This window comes from Adiantum capillus-veneris, chromosome 23 (assembly GCF_014529385.1).
Source record: "Adiantum capillus-veneris isolate H3 chromosome 23, ASM1452938v2, whole genome shotgun sequence".
Lineage (NCBI taxonomy): Eukaryota > Viridiplantae > Streptophyta > Polypodiopsida > Polypodiales > Pteridaceae > Adiantum > Adiantum capillus-veneris.
Genome location: NC_140953.1, coordinates 128,593,835 through 128,614,191, shown reverse-complemented (window position 1 = coordinate 128,614,191; position 20,357 = coordinate 128,593,835). Strand labels below are relative to the sequence as shown.

Genomic DNA, 20,357 nt, shown 5'->3' with positions numbered 1-20,357 from the left:
TAGTAAAGCATGGAACGCTTGGCAGCAATCGTGGAGACCGTTGGATAAAGCCTCAGTCTTGTAGGGGGGCATTGACGAAGCATCTTCTTACGTACATGTAGGCCTTTGTGTGAGAGAGAGATAGTTGTCATTTATTTGAGGGGGTGATGCACACTCTTTCTTATTCTCTTTCTGTAGGCCATTGTGACTTTTCACCTTGCTTAGATGTGGAGGTTTTGTTTTCTTTTCCATACCTTGTTCTATAAGCCCAAGTGTCTGTGTTATCTTTTCCCCCCTCTTCCCTCTTTTCTCACCGTGCCGGCGTAGCACTCCCGCTCTAGGAGGTGCAGTTGCATGTGCTCTTTTACTCTCCCTAGTTGCATGTGCTCTTTTACTCTCCCTCGCTCACGTCTCTCTTTATTCATGTATAGCTTTAATTATGTCTTTGCAACTTGCTAGGTATGCGGATTTGTCATTTTATGGCCCGTGTTGTGTTATATTTGATATTTTGTAGGGCACTATACGCTCCCGGTTGTAGAAGTTGTATCAGAGCTTTGGAAAGGCTCCTCTTAATACACGCATGGTGCAAAAATGTATATACAAAGATAAGTGTAAATTATGATCTAAATTTGCATAATTTTGCTTAAGAAGTTGCTTAATGCTTTCACTTAATTATCAACATATTTTCTAATCAACTCTTAATTGTATGTCTTGCCACATATTAGGCATACGATAGTAGGTCAAATATGCCTATGCAATTGAAACTCCTCAACTTGTTTAGAGATCATGCCTCTTAATCTTAGAGGCATACTCGGTGTTGATATTGCTATTAGGAAGCTAGTTATAGTAAAGTAGATTGTAGCAAGTGAGACGAGCTTCATGCAAACAATTGCATGAAGGAGAAGATGAATTGAAGTACCTTTCATACGAGAGGAACATGTACATATAGTAAATTAGTAGAAGGAAGAAGCAGAGAGAAGAAATCTTCTATCTAAGGGGACTTCACGGATATACTTGACTAGTTGTGAACCTAAGAACCCTTACTCAAGAAGGCGTTGATGTAACGCAGTGGGAAACGATCCCAAGAGAACTTCAAAGTAAGAGAAGAATTAGGATTTTTCTCTGTTTGTTCATTCTTGCACAGATGATGAAGGAAGACTCACTACAACAAAGGAAATCTAGGTGTGTCACGAAACCTGGAGCCATGGCCGTCGTCATCAAGAGCAGAGCACTTGCAGGTATGCCATGTCTAGAGACTCTCTCTACAGCCACCGAATCCTGCTCAACTTCCTCTCTCTCTCTCTCTCTCTCTCTCTCACAGCTCCAATCATTGTTACCGCTCCCAACCATCACTTGCATGCAACAGTCACAACTACTTCGGCTACCAACTATCATGTAGTTGGTAGTGGCAGTGAACGCAGCCTTACGATCAACTGTAGACCGTCAACACCCCTCTGCACCCCATCCACCACATTTGCAAATTTAGACGGGCTGCATGCAGCCGTTATGCAAGAGAAGCAAAAAACTGGTGGAGTCTCTTTTTCTCTCCTTTCTGCGTGGCTGATTGTGGTGTGGGCACCGTTTGTTTTGGCACTGCAGTAAGGCAGGGTCGCATGGCCATAGGGGATTACGCCAATGGGGTGTGGCTCAGTAACGTTTTTTTTTTTTTTTTTTTGGGTGGAGGGCATGCGTGAAATTTCTATTTTTGTTTGGTGGTTCGGGTGCATTTTGGGCGTGGAAATTTGATTGTGTGTGTGTGTGTACACTTTTTCTCTGTTGCAGTTGATAGCGAGGTTGTGAGAGGGAGGAAGGGATCGTGCGATTTTGAACAGGTCTCTCTCTCTCTCTCTCTCTCTCTCTCTCTCTCTCTCATCATCTTTGTTATTTACAGCTTCGATTACTTGGTCTAGAAGTGTGTGTGTGTGGGAGAGAGGTGGGATTTATTTTGTTTGGGTTTTGTGCTTGTTCAGAATTTTGATGAGGTTTGGATCTATGCCATACTTTGCGCAAGGTATTAAGCAGCGTTTAATTAGGGGGTTAATCATGTCATCAATGCAGAGTTAATATTAAGATTATGATGGAAATGTTTCATTTGTTGACAGTGTAAATATTCAAATTAATATCGTGTTTTTATGTCTGTGTACGTGTTGATTATTTTTTTTGTGCATTTGTGTAAAATGGTGCTCCATTTTTAGTGTTTTGAGTTTTTGAAAGACCCGAACAATAGTCCTTTTCTGTTGTCTTCATTTAATATTGTAGAGACTTAAATCGGAGTGTGTCTAGAGGTATCGCATCTACGTTGGCGGGACTTGATAATGAGGCAGCAACAAGGAATTTAGAAGAGCAACTCAACATGGCAATAGAGCCAGACTCATTCGAAGAGTCGAAGCCAGATCATTTCAATATTGGATACATTGAGGGTAATATTGGATACATTGAGGGTGGTGGAATGCAGGTGGTTTCGGAGAGTCGATATCTAGGAGCTGAGAGCATGCAGCTAGGCTATGTTTCTAGTGAGACGCAGCCAATCAATAGTGAAGATTTTGACGACATGGTGGTGCTACATAACGACACACTTACAACCTCTAGTATGCCAATGTTGGATGAAAAAGGAGGCGAACCTTCTTTTGACGAGGCAGAGCCCAATTCTGTTAGTCGTGATGGACGAAATGAAAGTGTATTAGATACGGAAGGTCCCATTAATGGAGGGCAAGCACACAAGGAAGAAGGCCTTGATACTATTGACAGTTGGTGTTGCAAGCCTCGTAGACACTTCTCCACATGACTATGAGATTCATGTTCTGCATATCCTGCAATCATCGAATCCCACATTGCAATATCTCTAAATGGGCACTTCTCAGATACATGGCATGCCTCCACTATACATCCGCATCTATTATGCATGTCCACAAGGCTACTACTAATAGTGATGTCTAATTCGAGTCTGCTCATCGCAATCATCCTGTGTGTCCACCTGTCTTCTACTGTTGTGCATGTGTAGGCACATGCTCTCAAGCGGGCCAAGAAGATTACTTTATTAGGGAAAGTGACCTCCCTGGCCATCTTCTTGTAAAACTTGAGGGTAGCCAGACAACTCCCATTTTCTACACTGCTAGTTATGATTACATCTTAGGAAACAACATCATGGGCGGTCATTTTATGAAAAATGGAACATGCTTCCCATAAATACCGATACTTTGCATAAAAATCAATTAATGCATTTCCAATTTGAATGTCTGATTCGAACATTCTTTTGATGATCGAATCACCCGAGCTTTCAATCTCGTGAATATTCTTACTCACTTCATACTTGCCCAACACATTCAGCCTCTGGAGCTTTTGACTGGCTGAGCCAGACGGCCTGTCTTTTGCTTGCTGGACATGTTAAAGAGGCGGCGAATACATTGCAAAGCTCATATGCGAACTCCGGTTGCAATCATGCATGATTGTAGAATGAGAGAGTCCATCACTTTGCATTGATAAAACAGTCCATAACTTTTTTCACACATTTCTTGCGAATGGAAAACCATGCAAGCCCACTTCCAACACAAGCCTCTTAGAAGCTTGAGCAGCAGCATCGTCTTTTCACTTCTCGAAAACTCATGCAGGAAATTCCTTCCTTGAAAGCCTTGGAAGGAAAGACTTCCCTTCATCGGAATGCAATCAATGAGATTACGACTGGTAGATACTCAGCTTGTTCAAACCATCTTCTCGAAAATTCTGTCACGCATATAAACGTCTTGTGCAAGTCCACAGACCTTCAAGTGAGAGCAATCACCTCTGAAAGCAACATAGAACGAAAGGACTTCCCTTGTTAGGTGATTGCATGTCGTGAAAGGCTTTCTCTTATTAGGTAATTGTGTCTTGTGAAAGATCTTCAAATCTGCGATTCGTCGCTGCTTTGTGGACAGAGAACGGATGAGGCAGAAAGTGTCTATGCACACACTACCTCGAGGAAAGTGTCTATGCACACACTACCTCGAGGAAAGTTAAGGAGCTCCCGAATACAAGTTGCGAGGGAGAGTGTGTGTTAGTGTGTGCATGTGTGTGCCTCTATGTGTGCGTGCGTGCGGTTTATTTGTTGTTCATGAGCATCTAGTTTCACACGGAAAAATTGATTGAGCTTCATTGTGCCGTGCAAAAGGGATTTTAGTTGTTTGACCTCACTTCCTGAATCATAGACAAAAACTTTGGTTGCAGCCTCATCCAAGTGTGACAGCTGCGATATCAATTGCATCATCTCAACCATGACTGTAGACGTCAGTCAATAGGAAACTTGAAGAAAAATATGATGCTACATGTGACTGTGTGGGAGATGGGCGTGTCCTACGTAAGTGTATCATTTTAGATTCATGGCAATGGCTGTTTCAAAGTCTCATCTTAGAGGTTTTTTGGAATCTAGATTTGATTGTTTTGTTGTCATCTTGTGTGTATGATTTTTTATGCTGGTAATGGGAGGGCAAATGATGAGCTCTTGAAATTTTATTATGCATTCTGATTTATTTAGTTGATGCTTAATTAGTTCCGACGAACAGATGCCACTCTAGAAGATTTATGCAAATGTAATGACGATGTAAGATCTACCAAATTCAGAAAACTTTGTGGCACGAATCTTGAATCAGAGTTTTCTTCGGGTGTAGGGTAAGTATTGAAAAAAGAATGATTGCTCTGACTAGAATGGAAAGGCATCTCCATTTCCACTCTTAACTTATTATGGTAAAGCAAAAGATTTCCACTAAACCTAGGGTTTTTTGGGCACTGGGGCTATTTTAAACTATAGATCTTCCTATCAAAGCAATGTCTTTTTTCGTTATTGGAAGAAGTCAAATTTGTTTACATTGTTTAACTATTTTCTATGCAGCTCTTTGCAAGTATCTGAAAGGGAAGCGGACGAGGTTATTTGCAGTAAGGTGCGTAATTATGCTCTTGGTGTGATTGTTGATCACATGTTTTGGGAATTCGGGGTGTGGTCAACGTTTCGAATTTGTTGTGCGTGCATGACACTCATATGTCACCTGTCTAATAATGTGAAGTGAAGTTAATGGAGTTTATGCTTGTAATGTGTGGCAGTGTATGGGATTGAAATATATCTACCAATATTTTGGGCTAGTATGTGTCAGCCCTTCAGCCTTAGTATTCAGCCCTCAAATCAGTCTAATTTCAACTGATCTCTACTAGTATCATCATCCACATCAGTCCTAGAAGTAGAACGAGATTAGCCATCAGATTTCATCCTTTAGTACCCTCAATTTTCAACCATTAGCAAGTCCTAGAAGTTGTCCTATAGGTTGTTGTCATTCCCCTTCAATTTTGTCACTTTGAGGGCACTTGCCATGTATCAACATTTGGTACGAAGCTATACTATCGAGGTATGCAATAAGAAGTAAATACCACTCTGGCAATGATAGTGCAAGGCCCTTGAAGTCTTTATTGTCTTATATCATCATACTATGCCTTGTGATAACAATGCACCATTAGATATGCCATAACTTGCTTGTGTTTCGTTTGCAAGCAGCCAAGAGCAGTGTTTTTTGTCGGCTTCCCTTCCTCGCATGGGGACATCATATGATCCTTTGTATCAGTGTTTTCAGTCTATGTGCATGCTAGCATTTTTGCACCAGGATCAGTTGGTCTCAGCAACAATTCTGCACTATATTTAGCCCATCACTTACCTTGTGTTTTGCAAGTGCTTCAGCCCTAGAATGAAAACCAATATTTGACCATCAGAAGCTGCCCTTCAGCCTCAGTATTTGGCCCTTAGATCAGCCTATTTTCAGTAATCCCTTACATAATCATCACCTGGATCAATCCCAGAAGTAGCATCAGATCAACCATCAGATTTTAGCCTTTAGTACCCTCAGTTTTCAGATATCAGCAAGTCCTAGAAGCAGTCCTGCAGGTTGCTATTATTTCCCTTCAGTTTTGTCATTTATTGTCCAAAGACCATTCCAAAACGGAGAGTCCTACCTCATTTTGCGATCTAAAATCTGATGTAAACATGCCATTATTTGTTCAAACAACGGAGCAAATCTTCAACCCTAACCACGTAAAGCTGGGTATGCATGCAGATTATGCCTAGTGTTGTCTCATTTGGCAAGTCTGAACTTTGTGAAAATGGTTGATTCTCATGAGTACGCTGCCTCATTTGGAGATCTGTCTACTTGTGACCAAGGGACTATGAGAGGGTTTAAGTGCCAGTGTGTGTAAGTATGAACTACCATATAGTGCTTATGATGATGCAAGGAGATGAGAACTTGGGAAGACATGTATAAAAAAATGTCTTTGGAGAAGACAATAGGGGAATTGAGTTGCAAGGTTCTGTGTCTTCAATGGTAGTTTTATTGCTATAGAATAGAGATGTGGTTGACACATATATACATGTCTTTGCGAGGTGGTGTGCATTTGCCAATGGTAGTTCTATTGTTGTAGAATTGAGATGTGCTTGACACATATATACATATCTTATATTTATGCATGAGATCAACCTAGTGTGGGAGATGTGAGTGGGAGTAGATATGCATGCATGCAGGTTCAACTGGAACAATAAATTGAGTTGTTAAGTTTAGGATGTTTGACTTAAAACTGTACACCTTAGTACCACTGAAAATGATATTATCTCTTGCATCCACTGTAGCGTAGCAAGAATCTCGAGGATACTAATTGTCTTTAGGGATATAGTCGACTAACTAGGGCATGGAGGCATGCTAAGGGTTTGTCAATCCCTCCTCATCAAAGAGTCACACTAACTCTAGGCTCTAAAGTCCTATCCATACTTACTAAGACACTCAACCTTGCATTTCTAATAGTGGAGTCCTACGGGGCTTGCCTACGACTTAACCACTATTGAGTTATTAGAAGCTTGACAGGAGCCGATACTGTTTTGGTGGTGAAAGACACTCTCTTCTATTCCTTGCAAGTAATGATATTCGAGCTACGGGTACAGGAGCTTGAGTGCGATGTAGGCTTTGGTAATTTTGATGGAGGAGCAGATCAGCCCTGACATTTTGCTCTATATCAGCTAGTGTGCTATGCAGTAGCTCCTTGGCGTGCTTATTTAGATCAGCTTGAGTTTTCAGCAATAGCATTCAGTCCCGGTACTTTTCCTTTGCACCTCCAAATCAGCCCTAGCGTTTTCCATCTCTGCAAAACACAGCCCTAGCGTTTTTAGTTTTCAGCCCTTTCCTCGTCGGATTGCTTGGATCTGGCCTCGCTAGCCTCTTTGTGATGATTCGGTACTTCGTTATTTTCTATTGTCAGCCTCATTGAAACTTGCATTTTTAGCCTTGGTTTATATGATAAATCTGTTGCATTTTGTGTGCCAAATCCACGTTATGGGTGCCACCTATCAGTTTTCATTGGCTGGCTGATCTCTGATGATTCCCCTACTCTCTGGTTCTCCAATGACACCCTGCAAAACTTGTTTGGATACTTGTTTTACGCAAAGCCAAGCTTTCTGTCTTTACTTTGTCGAAAAACGCAGACAATGGGCTAGCTCAAAAAATTCCACTCCAAATGCAACCAAAATCTTTAGATGATCTTTCCTAATGTATATGCAAGTACACAAAGCAAAACTCTTGAATTCCCCGCTCTGAATCTCTAGACATGACTGAAATTGTGTCGTAGACAATTTCCGGCATCAAAGCGTTATGGACATTGCGATGGTCATTCGTTGGTAAACTGAGTAGGGCTCAATTCCTAGATGCTACTGCGAGTGTGAGAACCGAAATTTCCAACTTTCGTACTTCCAAGCACTCCTGAAGCTCTGTGTGTGCTCTAGGCGGTTTTCTGCAAAAAAAAAAGCTAAAAACGCCGATATGGTCAACATGATAACGAAATGGTAACCGAATGAGCACAAGTCAACCTACTCGTGATGACGGAAGTATGGAAGCAAGATTTCTCAAGTTCCACTTCTCAAATCACAACCTGTGACCTGTAATCTGCTCTAGGCCGAATCTGTCTCTGAAACCTGAACGTAAGCATGAGACATCACCAAAACCATAAGCTAATTATACTATTACTAAACAAAAACAAGAACAAAATGCGAACTAGGAACAAAGAAAACGCAAAAGAAGATGACAAAGACGGGTAGTCGAACCTAACTAAAATCCGCTCGCTCTCTGATCACCTAGTCTATTCTAAGTCTATCTCTTGTGTGTGGACTCGATGTTGAGCACCAAAACCACTACTTGAGTCTCCTAACCTAGTTGGAAGGTCGAAGTGTGCACCGGACTCTCGAACCGACTATACATGAGCAATATCGTTCAACAACTTCTATTCTATAATCTGTCCTTGCACTAATGCATGGACATCTTCATTGCCACCTTTTTTGTAGCGAGATCTTACAGCAGGTCACCCCATAAATACCATAGTATACCTCAATGTTCCCTACAGCCTATAATGAATTGGCAAAGCATTGGATCACAATGAAGAGGTTGGCAAGGCGAGGCCAAGCCCGAGCCAACTCCTCAGGAGAAGGGCCAAAAACTGAAAAATGCCAAGAGTGACCTAGAGTAATGCATAGTACTAGAACACAATTGATCTTTATCTGCTTCAATATCTTTATCACTGAGTATAACCATCAAGAGTTTTAAAATCAAGATCAGTATTAGCGCCAAAATTTGTTGCAGGCAACAGGTCATAGATGGCATTTTCGAGGGGATTTTGTCTACTTCTTGTAGGTTTGTGGAACTATGTATTGCTTGCTCTTTTGTGATTCTCAGCTTCTACGAGGTTTGTGTTGGAAGTGGGCTTGCATGGTTTTCCATTCGCAAGAAATGTGTGAAAAAGATGTGGACTGTTTTATCAATGCAAAGTGATGGACTCTCTCATGCTACAAAGATGTATGATTGCAACCGAAGTTCGCATCTGAGCTTTGCAATGTATTCACCGCCATAACTTGCTTGCGTTTTATTTGTAAACAGTCAGGAGCAGTTTTTTTCACTTGTTTCGTATTTTGCACCATATTTGGCTCATCACTCACCTTGCATTTTGCAAGTGCTTCAACTCTAGAATCAACACCAGTATTTGGCCATTGCAAACAATCCTTCAGTTTCAGTATTGAGTCCTCAAATCAACCTATTTTGAGCTGATCTTTAGTAGTATCATCATCCAAATCAACCCTAGAAGTAGCGTTAGATCAGCCATCAAGTTTTAGTTTTTAGTACCCTTAGATTTCAGCCATCATCAAGTCCTACGTAGAAGCTATCCCATCATTAGGAAAACTTTGAGCTCTTCTTGGGCCTTGTAAGGATCCCTAAGTTTTAGGGATTAAGTCCTAAAATGTCTGTAGTATAGGAGACGTGAGATACCACTAGTAGGGTGGGGGTGGTTTTGGAACTCTTAAATGAATCCATTTGCACAAAAATCCAAATTGAAGCTCAAACGTGGAAATAAAATATAGGGTAGTCTAATTTCTTTTTTTTTTCTTGCTGCTTTGAGGCACACAATTGGCCAAGGTATTTTGAGTTTCATCTTTTAAGCTAAAAAAGCCATTAAAAATTCTGGTTCAGCGTGTCATCATGGATGCTTGGGAAGCAGTCAAAGCAGCTACGCTGGCACGTTGCAGGTGCATGCCTCCTGCCAAGACTATGGCTGCAAGTGTCTAAATTAAGAGCCTGCCCAAGCCCTCGCACCAGCGAATGCCATGCTGAAGTGCTGGGTAGGTGTCGAGCAAGCATTGGGCATGGTTGACAGCGAGAGCTAACGCCTTTGAGGCGGCCTTTAAGTGTCTAGCGCATACGCGGCTATTACAACCAGGAAACGGCCCCGCCATATAGGCCATCAAGCGAGTGCACCGCCTGGCGATACACTTTAGCAGTTAGAGGCAGTACGTGCTCTTTTGTGATTTGCTGGGTTTGAAATAAACCTTAAGCATATATGCTTGTCTTGATTAAAAAAGCCCCGCTCCCATTTTTCTCATTTAAGGAAATAGTCTTTTAGTCCTCAATTGCGGGTCCTGGCTTTTATGAGGAGGCAGATGCTGGTTTACTTTTGGGAAAGAGAAAACCTCCTTCATTAATAGAAAACCATGCCCTACCTTTCAATTTTGTGGTTTTGACTTGAAAATACCACTAGAGGGAGGGGACAACCCATGACACACCTACATCTCCCTAGGTACTAGGTGATATCCCAGCCCTCTCCTCATTGGCTACGTTTTAATCCCTCCCTAATCAAAGAGGCCCATGGAGAGCTCAAAGTTTTCCTAATGCAAGTCAACCTTTAGTACCCTCAGATTTCAACCATCATCAAGTCCTAGAAGCTATCCCATAGGCTGGTGTTATTCCCCTCCAGTTTTGTCACTTTGAGGATACTTGCGTTCATCAAAATTTAGTGTGTTCATTAGCATTTAGTATGAAGTTGTATAGTTGTGGCATACAATTATAAGTAAATACCACTTCGGCAATGGCAAAGAGGGACTCTTGAAGTCTTCATTGTGTGATATCATCATACTATGCCTTGTGTTTTCTACCATAGCAGTCAACCATTAAATATGTCATAACTTGCTTGCGTTTCATCTTCAAGTAGCCAGGAGTAGTGTTTTCCACCTACTTCCCTTCCCTTGCCTGGGCACCATCATATGCTCCTTTGTATCTTTGTTTTTAGTCTATGTTCAGCTAGCATTTTTGCATTAGGATCATCTAGCCTTAGAGCGACAATTCAACACCGTATTTAACCCATGACTTACCTTGCGTGTTGCAAGTGCTTCAGTTGTAGAATTAGCACCAATATTCTGCCATCAAAAGCAGCCCTTCAGCCTCAGTATTCAGCCCTCAAATCAGTCTAATTTCACCTGATCTCTAGTAGTATCATCATACACATCAGTCATAGAAGTAGAACGAGATCAACCATCAGATTTCATCCTTTAGTACACTGTCTAGTTCTTGTAGGTTTGTGGAACTATGTATTGCTTGCTCTTTTGTGATACTCAGCTGTCATGTACAGATGTAGGAAAGGAAGCCTCACACACAAAAGCTGAGGCAAGAAACCGTTTTCGCAGGTCAGGTAAGAAGAAAGAGTACAAACACAAGAAAATCAAAGCAGAAGCAGAACCTGGTGGTGAGGCCTATCAATGGAGGATTATGTTATCTCTTGGCATCTTGCCAAATGAAATCCCAAGGTTCACTTGCCCAGCATATTGGCTGACTTACTTTCATGACAATGTCATTGAAGATCTCAAGTCTTTTGGTGCCGGTGTTGATTGGCGTCGATCATTCATCACCACAGACATGAATCCTTACCATGACTCTTTTGTCAAATGGCAGTTCAGAGCTTTGAAGAAGCAAGGAAAAGTGGTCAAGGAATTGCATACACTCTCCTCGTGATAGGCAGCCTTGTAGCAATCACGACAGAGTCTCTGGTAAAGGTGTCGAGCCAAAACAGTACACAATTATCAAGCTGCATGTTCAACCTCATCTTTCAGACAAGTTATGAGCCTTGGACAACAAACAAGTTTTTCTGCCAGCTGCAACCACACGACGCCATGTATGAGAAAACCAATGCATGGGTGTTTCCCGAGCTAGAGTATGGTGCTTTTAAGATAAATGAGGCTCATGTGTTTATCATGACTAGTAGAGATGTGCACAATTTGGCTTTTCAATGATTCTCGAGGGTGCTGGAGAGACCCACATGCTTACTGAAGGTGATTGGCCATGACTTGATTGGCTTACCGCTCACTGCTCCATTATGTAGCTACAAGACTGTGTACACTCTGCCGATGTCAACTATTTTTATTGACAAGCCAAATTGACATAGAGGTAAGTGTTCCTAGTAACTCACTACATGATTACATAGCGCTTTCCGAGCTAAAGACCAAACCAAATGTTAGAGATAGCCATTGATAATTAGACCTATTGAGACTTGGACCTATTGAAGATGATTGATTTGAATAATTTCCTTTGTTCTTTGTAGGTCTTTTGTTTTGTATTTTGTCCAGGTGTTGTTGCTTGTTTGTGTTTGTTTAATGTGTTAAAGCTTAGATGATTGAAGCTTCTTCCGTTGCAAGATTCATTAGTCAAATATTTGGTGCTCTGTTCATTGGGTTTAAATTTTTTTAATAGTATGTAGAGGTATTTTTGAGAGACCAAATTAGTAGCCCTTCTAGTGTATATGTTTATTTCTAGAAAGTATTAGATTTTTCTTTATAATATGTTTGATTTCAAAAAAAAAATCTTGTAAATTTGTCTTGATATGATATTCTAAGAATATAGCTATGCAAATAAAAAAGAAATAATGTTGAAATTGAATTATAAGAAATAGATATACTAAAAAATGAAACTCCAAATCATATATGAAGCAAGTTTTGATTTAGGACATACTCAGTTCTAGTTTTTTTTTTTGCACTTTGCTATCTTCTCAGGATGTATTTGTGCAGGAAAAATAGAAAATAAGTCTATGCTTAAATACACACCATCGTCTTTTCTTAAAGACTTGGTTGTGTTCCAATAATAAAAAAGAAAAAAATTTGCATGTAAGTACACTCTTACGTCTTTCAAAGACATAGTAGTACAAAAGAAACACGAAACTCCCTGCTTGAATGCACGCTAGTGTCTTCTCTTGAAGACTTGGTAGTGTTTCTTCAAAGCAAATAAAGTATTGTACTCAACCTTATCAATAATTTATATGCTTAATACTCATGTTAAATTATATAAATTTAGAACAATCTTTTTTTAATGTTGTACATACTGGAAATAATAATAGAATTTATGGTATTGATTGTAAAGTCTCTATAATGATGATGATATTTTTGTTTAGTATTTTTTATGCTGCATTTGAAAATTCATTTAACAAGAATTATATTTTGCATTAAAAAAAAGATAGTTCATGAAGTTTTATATGTGTATTTAAGAGGTTTCTTTATCAAATTTTTATACTCATTGGTCACAATCAAGTAGTACAGTGTAAATTGTCATTTAACAGTTTTTTTGTATATTGAGAATTTAATGGTTTTGATTTTTGATAATACAATGATTGACGTATATATAATTCCTAGTCATGTTCTTTTGTTTGGATAGAAAAATATATTTCTATCTTGCTTGAATATATGCTTATGTCTTTATGTAGACTTTATTTATCTTATTCAGAAAATTGTTTTGACTGATCAAATTTTCATGTTTCTTAACCATAATTGAGAATACGGTTTGGATTGTCGTATTTAAAAGTCATTTTGTGCTTCGATAATTTAATGATTAGTCCATGTACAATTTATAGTTGTATTTTTTTCATGAGTAAAAAATATGTTTCTACTCCACTAGAATGTATGCTTATATTTCTGTGTAGGATTTGTTTATCTTGCTTAGAAAATTTTTATAATCCTTACATTACATGCATTATAAGAAATAACCCGTCCTTAAAAAAATTCATATCTATACATAAGAACAAAGTTTTCCATTGATCAGATTTCTATGCTAAATAGCCCGATTGAATAATAGGGTAGAATAATGGAGTACAAAATGATATGATCATTTTGTCTTACAACGGTTTATAATATATTTGATTTATACTTAAGAGACATATACTCCAGAAGATGAAAAAACAAGTTCTTTATTGGCTAAATTTTGATACTAATAGGTTACAGACAAGTAATGAAACACAAAACAATTCTTTTATAGATAGGAGATATATTTTCTACTATTTAACTTTTCATATTAGGTATTGTGATCAAGTGAATGAGTACAAAATAATATGTTTATTTTGTCTTCCAATGATTTGCAGTATACTTACTTCACGCTCGAGAAACTTGATCTCTATTGCTGACTTCTATGTTTGTATATGAATAATATTCTTTTATAATAATTGATTGTAAGTAATTAGTTAATCATGTATCGCAGTATGAACTACTATAATTGAAAATAATTTTATTTTACAATAATTTATTTCATTTTTATTTTTTTTGATAGATTAGTTTCTTTTAAACAATGGAATGAATTTTACATGGTTTGATATTTTGAACTACTGCCTATTTATATTGATTTGAAAATGTAGAAACATGTATATAGTTAATTTAAAAATATGAAAATATTTTCCACTAAATACTTATATAAAAATATACTAATTAACAACTTTCATTAAACTACCTATAATTTATTAGGTTCAATTATGCTTTTCTTTTAAAAATAATATTAGTAAGAGCAAAAAACTGCAAATCAATATACTAGAACATACCGTGATTTTGCATTGATTTTCTTGTTTATGATTGTTAACTAATATTCACTCTCTTCTTTAATGTTGAACATAACTATCATTATTTTAATATAGATCATGGAAATTTCAAGAGAAAAGAGGGGTTTACATAAAGATGAGTGCCGATGTTTGGTGGCTACAAATGTTAGAAAATGCTTGGCTTTCACCGACCAAGAGCTTGAAATTTATTTTGATCCTACTCGTACTGATCTACTGGAGTTATTAGCAATATTGCAAGAAGCAAGCACTGCTAGTTTGAGAGCCACATGGCCTTATTTTGAACATTGCAATAAATTTCTTTCTTCAAAACCTTTTCTTAATGAAATAAGCAAAGGCCTTGGTGAATTTAAAAGATTGTTTTTGCAATTAGAACAAAAGGATCGCGAAGATACTTCTACTGTATTGAGAGTAGAAAAAATAGACCAACTGTACAAGAAATTCAAGCAGCAAAAGGAAAACGGAAGTATGTACAGATGGACTATGTACAAACCAAAAAAATTAACCATGGTAGAGAACAATCTCAACACGTGCAGCTTACCTTGTTGCAACGTCGACAAATTCGTTTTTATGAAGACTCACAGCGGATTCGGCATGGCTATGGTACTTACTCTTGTAAGTGCAAAATTCTAGATCAGTTGTTTATGGAAAACCCGTATATAGTAAAAAAATTTACTGCCGTGGAAAATATTACTTCGCCAGAATTGCGAGCAGCCTCTGAAGCTACAAGCATATCTATAAATCATAGTGGCATTATATTACCACTTGGTCTTTGTCGTAGTGAAGAAGAGTCCATTGTGGTATACCCTTTCTGGAATGGACTTGCACTCACAAATTGGACATGGTTAGGAGCTTCAGGAAGTACTACTACACCACCTAAGCATTATGTCAGTATCTCCCAAAAGGTTGGTACAAAAGAGCGTTTCAAGGCACATATATTCGACATTATTAATGGACTCGAACAAACCATAAGCTACATACATTTGAATGGCTATTTGCACAATGACTTGTAGCTACAGAATATTTACTTGCATTTCTCAGAGAAAATAGAAGACGTTTATGTAGGCATTTTGAACTAGGAAAAAAGTACGAGCATCAGTACAAAGAAAGCGCACGAACCATTGCCAGACAACAGAAGAGATCGTTGAAGCATACAAAAAGCGTTATCCATGGGTCGCTCATGAATGTTTTAGTTCTAAACCAACAATTTATATCCTAGCAGTTGAAATTTATTCCTTTGGCAAAACTCTTCTTAGGCCTTTGAAGTTTGTTTTACGTGAGGGCAACGGACCGAAAAATGTATTTATAAGAGCTTTGTATGAATTTTCAAAACACTGTACTCGTACAAATCCACTGGAACAACCTAGATTGTACGAGCTATTAGCTATGTTGAGAAATGCTCATCAGTACAGTCTCTATATAGATGTAGATGCTGGTCTGCGATCGAACTGTGAATAGAAAAATTTTCCTTTTTTTGAAATTACCAGCTCAATCTGTATTGATTTTGACTTCTCAATAAGTAATTTTGTCTTCTTAATAATTACTTCTATAAAATAGTACACAGTGTATAGATTGTTCATTACTTGGTCTTTCTTTAAATAATAACGAATGTATATTTTTAAAGCCTTTATCTCAGTTCGTAATTTTATCAAAAAATCTTATAAAAATTTATATATTGTAATGAATTTTACATGTAGTCGTATATTAAAAACAAGCTTATATTATATATTATTAAGCACTTAAAAGTATAGGTTATAAAACGTTTTCATGGTTGATTAAAAATAAATAAAATTAGATCATCATTTGATATAATTTTGATACGTTTGTATAAGAATTGATATTTATACATACATGTAAAAAATGTGTTTTGATTATATATAATTTAATACTATGATTTTTTTAAATGTATGTGAAGTATAATAGAATAACAATAAAAAATATTTTCTCCGTATACTAAATAATATTGAATTCTTACAATATATATATCGAGTATAGTTATACTGTGTGTGTGTGTGTGTGGGTGTGTGTGTGTATCTACTATTGGTATTGAAATAAAGTCGTGCATTTCAAAAAGACCTGCTTTGTTCTTTACCTTTTTTTATATTTATTAATTAACAAACATATGCATGATGTTTTTCAGAAGATTTCCAAAAGAACAATTATAAATGGAATCAAGCAATCCGGTTGCTCCTTCGAATGACTCGACTCCAGTATTCATTTCTCCAGCTAGTAATATTTATGCACAAACAAGTACATAAACTTCATTGCTATCAACAACGAATACAAAAACTGCTTGGCAGAGTAAGAAAAGAACAGAAGGATATATTGATGTACATGATTCAGAAGAGGTAATAGTTCAAGACTTTCCTTCGGGTTTTGAACCAGAAGAACGCAGTGACCATAACACTCTTGAAGAAGCTACCAAAAACTATTCCAAAAAAACAAAATAATTGTTGTTTATAATTGATATTTAGATAGTTTGTACTATGGAACCCATGTTCCAAATAATATATAAATTATACAACTGACACATTTTCTAGAAAAGATCCGAATACTTTAGACCAACTTCTCCTATTTTTGTATGTAGGTAATTTGTAAAAGACAGAATATATGAAATTATCGATACGACAATTGTTTATTTTAATAACTTTTATGACGTTCGATAACATAGCGATTTTTTGAAAGAACCTGGTATGGTATGCTTTATATTTTTGCGCTTAACATTAATATCATGTTTGTATTTATTTGTTGATTCTTTTTTTACTAGTTTGTATTTATAAAAATTAGAAAAAGATATTGTTTGGTCTTTCTATATGGGCTTTTATCTCTATGACTCGTATTCATCTAAAAAAGTATTTTTATGATATTATTAAATTGATCTTTTATATTTTAAGCTTTCATTTTTATAATTAGTATTTGTTGATAGAATATCTATACAATATTATTAAATCAATCATTTTCTAGATTTGGCTAGTATATCTCATGGTTATATTTTATAATAATATACGATTACAACTTTAATAAAAAATATACATATACATATATATATCCAAAGCTATAACACATTCTTGGTTATGAGCGTACAGAATCTTACTTGAAATTACACATTTAGAAAATCAATACTCTAGTACGTATATGTATCTTTCAAATCAGTTTATACTTTGAAATTAAAAAAGTACCATTTTCTATGCATTCTTTTATCTTTGTTCTCATCATAGAAATGATTATAATTAATAAAATATAGCAAATAATTCTCTTTCAATCATTTAACTCAACTAAATTAGACTATATTTAAGTAATTCTTGAAATTTAAGAGATTTTTTAAAATTGGTATATAGCATTGAGCTTGATTTTTTCTTTCTTTGTTACAGATAGATTTAATGGCATATTTACGTAAGTTGCCTCGTGAATGTGCAAAGAAAATATTTTTCGATACACAACGGCAACATCCTGTTTGCTGCGAAGTTGAAGTCATTTGAAAATTAGTAAAGAGAATAACAACTAAGAATTTGGTACCAAATACGTTTCTCGCGTGGGAAACTTACGTGGATGGTCAACTAGAATTCCGTACTGAACCTTCAACTAACTTCTATCAGAATATTCAATGGGCACAAGAACAAACTACTCAGGGGAATATTATAATAGGGCGTGATATATTATATATTGATGCCAATGAATTACTGATACACCCTTCAAGGGATACTATGCGTGCAAAAAAATCCTTGATGATGAATCAAAAGCTTCGAATCTGCTCAATCGTGATCTTCAAGATTTTGGAGAAAGATGCATTTTGACTCAACTCTACTTGTGCGCCATAACATTTATTTCTTGAGCATTTTGGAAAGATCACTGACAATAATCCCTTGGGTTTGGATATACGATTTGATCATTATTATAAACCAAGATGTGTATGGGACAATGCTCGAATATCGAAAGCAATGGTTGATCAAGATTCTATTTTTTTCATGGAACGTCTCACAGAAAGATAAGCTTACGTCAATAAGATGCGCCGCCTTCCACTCTCTGATACAACCAATACTAAAGAATGGTATGAAAAACATGATAGGCTTACCGATGCAGAGCTAAGTACACAAAAATTCAGCGATTTTGTACACAGATTTCAGAACATGGAACCCATAGCTAGTTGCAAAATGGAACCCATAGCTAGTTGCAAAAATTGGGAAGCTTCTCCTTACCCTATATTTCTTCCTTGTTAAAAGATTCCTTTCACAATCATCTTGAATATGCATCTAAATAATATATATATATACATACACACACACATATACATATATATATATATATATATATATATATATATATATATATATATATATATATATATACCTGAACAGCTTGAAGTGAAACTTTTAAGTTTTTTTCATTTGCAGCACTTTGCTTTTTATTACGTAACAGTAATATGGTCTGCATAATATTATATGCTTTCAAATTGTAAGCATCGAAGAGAGAGAGAGACAGAGAGAGAGAGAGAGAGAGAGAGAGAGAGAGAGAGAGAGAGAGAGAGAGAAGAAGAAGAAGAAGAAGAAGAAGAAGAAGAAGGAGAATTCTTAACATCATAGGAACAATGTCAAAAAAAACTCAAAAACCTATCTGGGACTTGAACTTTGGACTAATTCACAATAATAGAACATTATAATGGAGGCATACCATCTTGTTTTTATCCAGCCAACACGGGCGTCCTGCTTCACTTATACTTCAGCGCTCCTAAATTTATTTGTATATCCATTTGTACTAAAAAGCCACAGGATGCCCATGTATGATGCATCACATAGCAAATTTACTAGAGACCCGACACTTTTATTCTATATGTCGGTATAGTATAATATAGTTGTATCTTAAAAAAATAAAAATAAAATTCATTTGATAGAAAAAAAGGTGCATAATAGAGTGTATCAATAGAAAAAAGAAAATTAGATTACAACAATCCAAGAATTTGTTTTGAACTCTAAGTTAGGAAACCATGGTGATCGATACGTTATTAATGAGTATTGCTTCAAATTATTATAAAATAACAAAGTAAATAATATTATAATATAATATAAATAATATATATCTAATATTGTTTATTTAATTTGAATAATATATGTTTAATACTTTACATTATAAATACTACATAAACTATAAGCATAATAAATTTTGTTATAAATAATTATAATTTCCAAAATAACTTTTGACAATTTGTATATAGACATCTTCATTGTATTGTATTTTGTCCAGTGACTTATGCGTATACTACAAATTCCTCTCACACGTATATCACATATATATATTCAATCCATTGCTAATTACAAAAGAATGGGAAACTTCTTTTTACAATATATTTCTTCCTTGCTGACAATTTTCTTTTGAGACCATCTTGAATATGTATCTAAATTATATATATATATATATATATATATATATATATATATATATATATATATATACACAATTTGAAGTGAATCTTTGAAATTCTTTTATTTACAGTACTTTACTTTTTAGTAAATAATAGTAGTATAGTTTACATAATGTTATATGCTTTCAAAATGTGTGTGTGTGTGTGTGTGTGTGTGTGTGTGTGTGTGTGTGTGTGTGAGAGAGAGAGAGAGAGAGAGAGAGAGAGAGAGAGAGAGAGAGAATAGAAACAATTCAAGAGATCCAAGACTTAAACTATAGATAGTAATAAAACATTATACATATTTAAATATATGTCTTTTTTTTGCAAGAACATCCATAAACGATTAATTTCTTAAATGTTAGTCATATTTAATCAACCCATATACTTAGTTCTATTATATATAACAATAAAATAACTATTTAAAAAAATGATTAATTATTTATATTACCATGCATGAATTAATACACAATTAGCATCCAACTAAAATATTATACTAACACTATTTATAATTGTAATAAGTATAAACATAAACCTTATTTCAAACAATATACAAAAGTAGACAAATTATATTTTGAAACTACTCTTTTAGCGTATGAGTAGTATAATACATGCTTTACATAAATATACCCGAGCCATAAGTTATTTGCATACCGGTTATAGTTAATGATTATGTATATTTACAAGAAAAAAAGAATTTCTGCTACACAAATACTATGTTCAATATTATGCTTAACAAAATAATATGGTCCACATGCACTCTTTATAATCAATAATGCAGAATGCATTATACTATCATTTAAAAAAA

The 20,357-nt window shown here is 36.0% G+C and overlaps 1 protein-coding gene across 3 annotated transcripts; it reads left to right on the top strand.

Annotated features, from left to right (window-relative positions):
* The first annotated feature begins 138 nt into the window (after positions 1-138).
* LOC147428527 (uncharacterized) lies at positions 139-16,381 on the top strand. 3 transcript variants are annotated; one of them, XM_086497405.1, is made up of 4 exons: positions 139-1,217; positions 1,762-1,811; positions 1,950-1,990; positions 2,239-3,475. In XM_086497405.1, the coding sequence occupies exons 1-4, from the start codon at positions 1,124-1,126 to the stop codon at positions 2,762-2,764; spliced, it is 711 nt and encodes a 236-aa protein (XP_086353531.1). In that variant the 5' UTR covers positions 139-1,123; the 3' UTR covers positions 2,765-3,475. The 3 variants fall into 3 exon arrangements, 1 of the variants encoding a protein (XP_086353531.1); XR_015186051.1 differs by lacking the exons at positions 1,950-1,990; positions 2,239-3,475 and adding exons at positions 4,841-4,889; positions 16,295-16,381 and having other exon boundaries at positions 1,132-1,217; XR_015186050.1 differs by lacking the exons at positions 1,950-1,990; positions 2,239-3,475 and adding exons at positions 4,841-4,889; positions 10,976-11,785 and having other exon boundaries at positions 1,132-1,217.
* Positions 16,382-20,357: the final 3,976 nt, after the last annotated feature.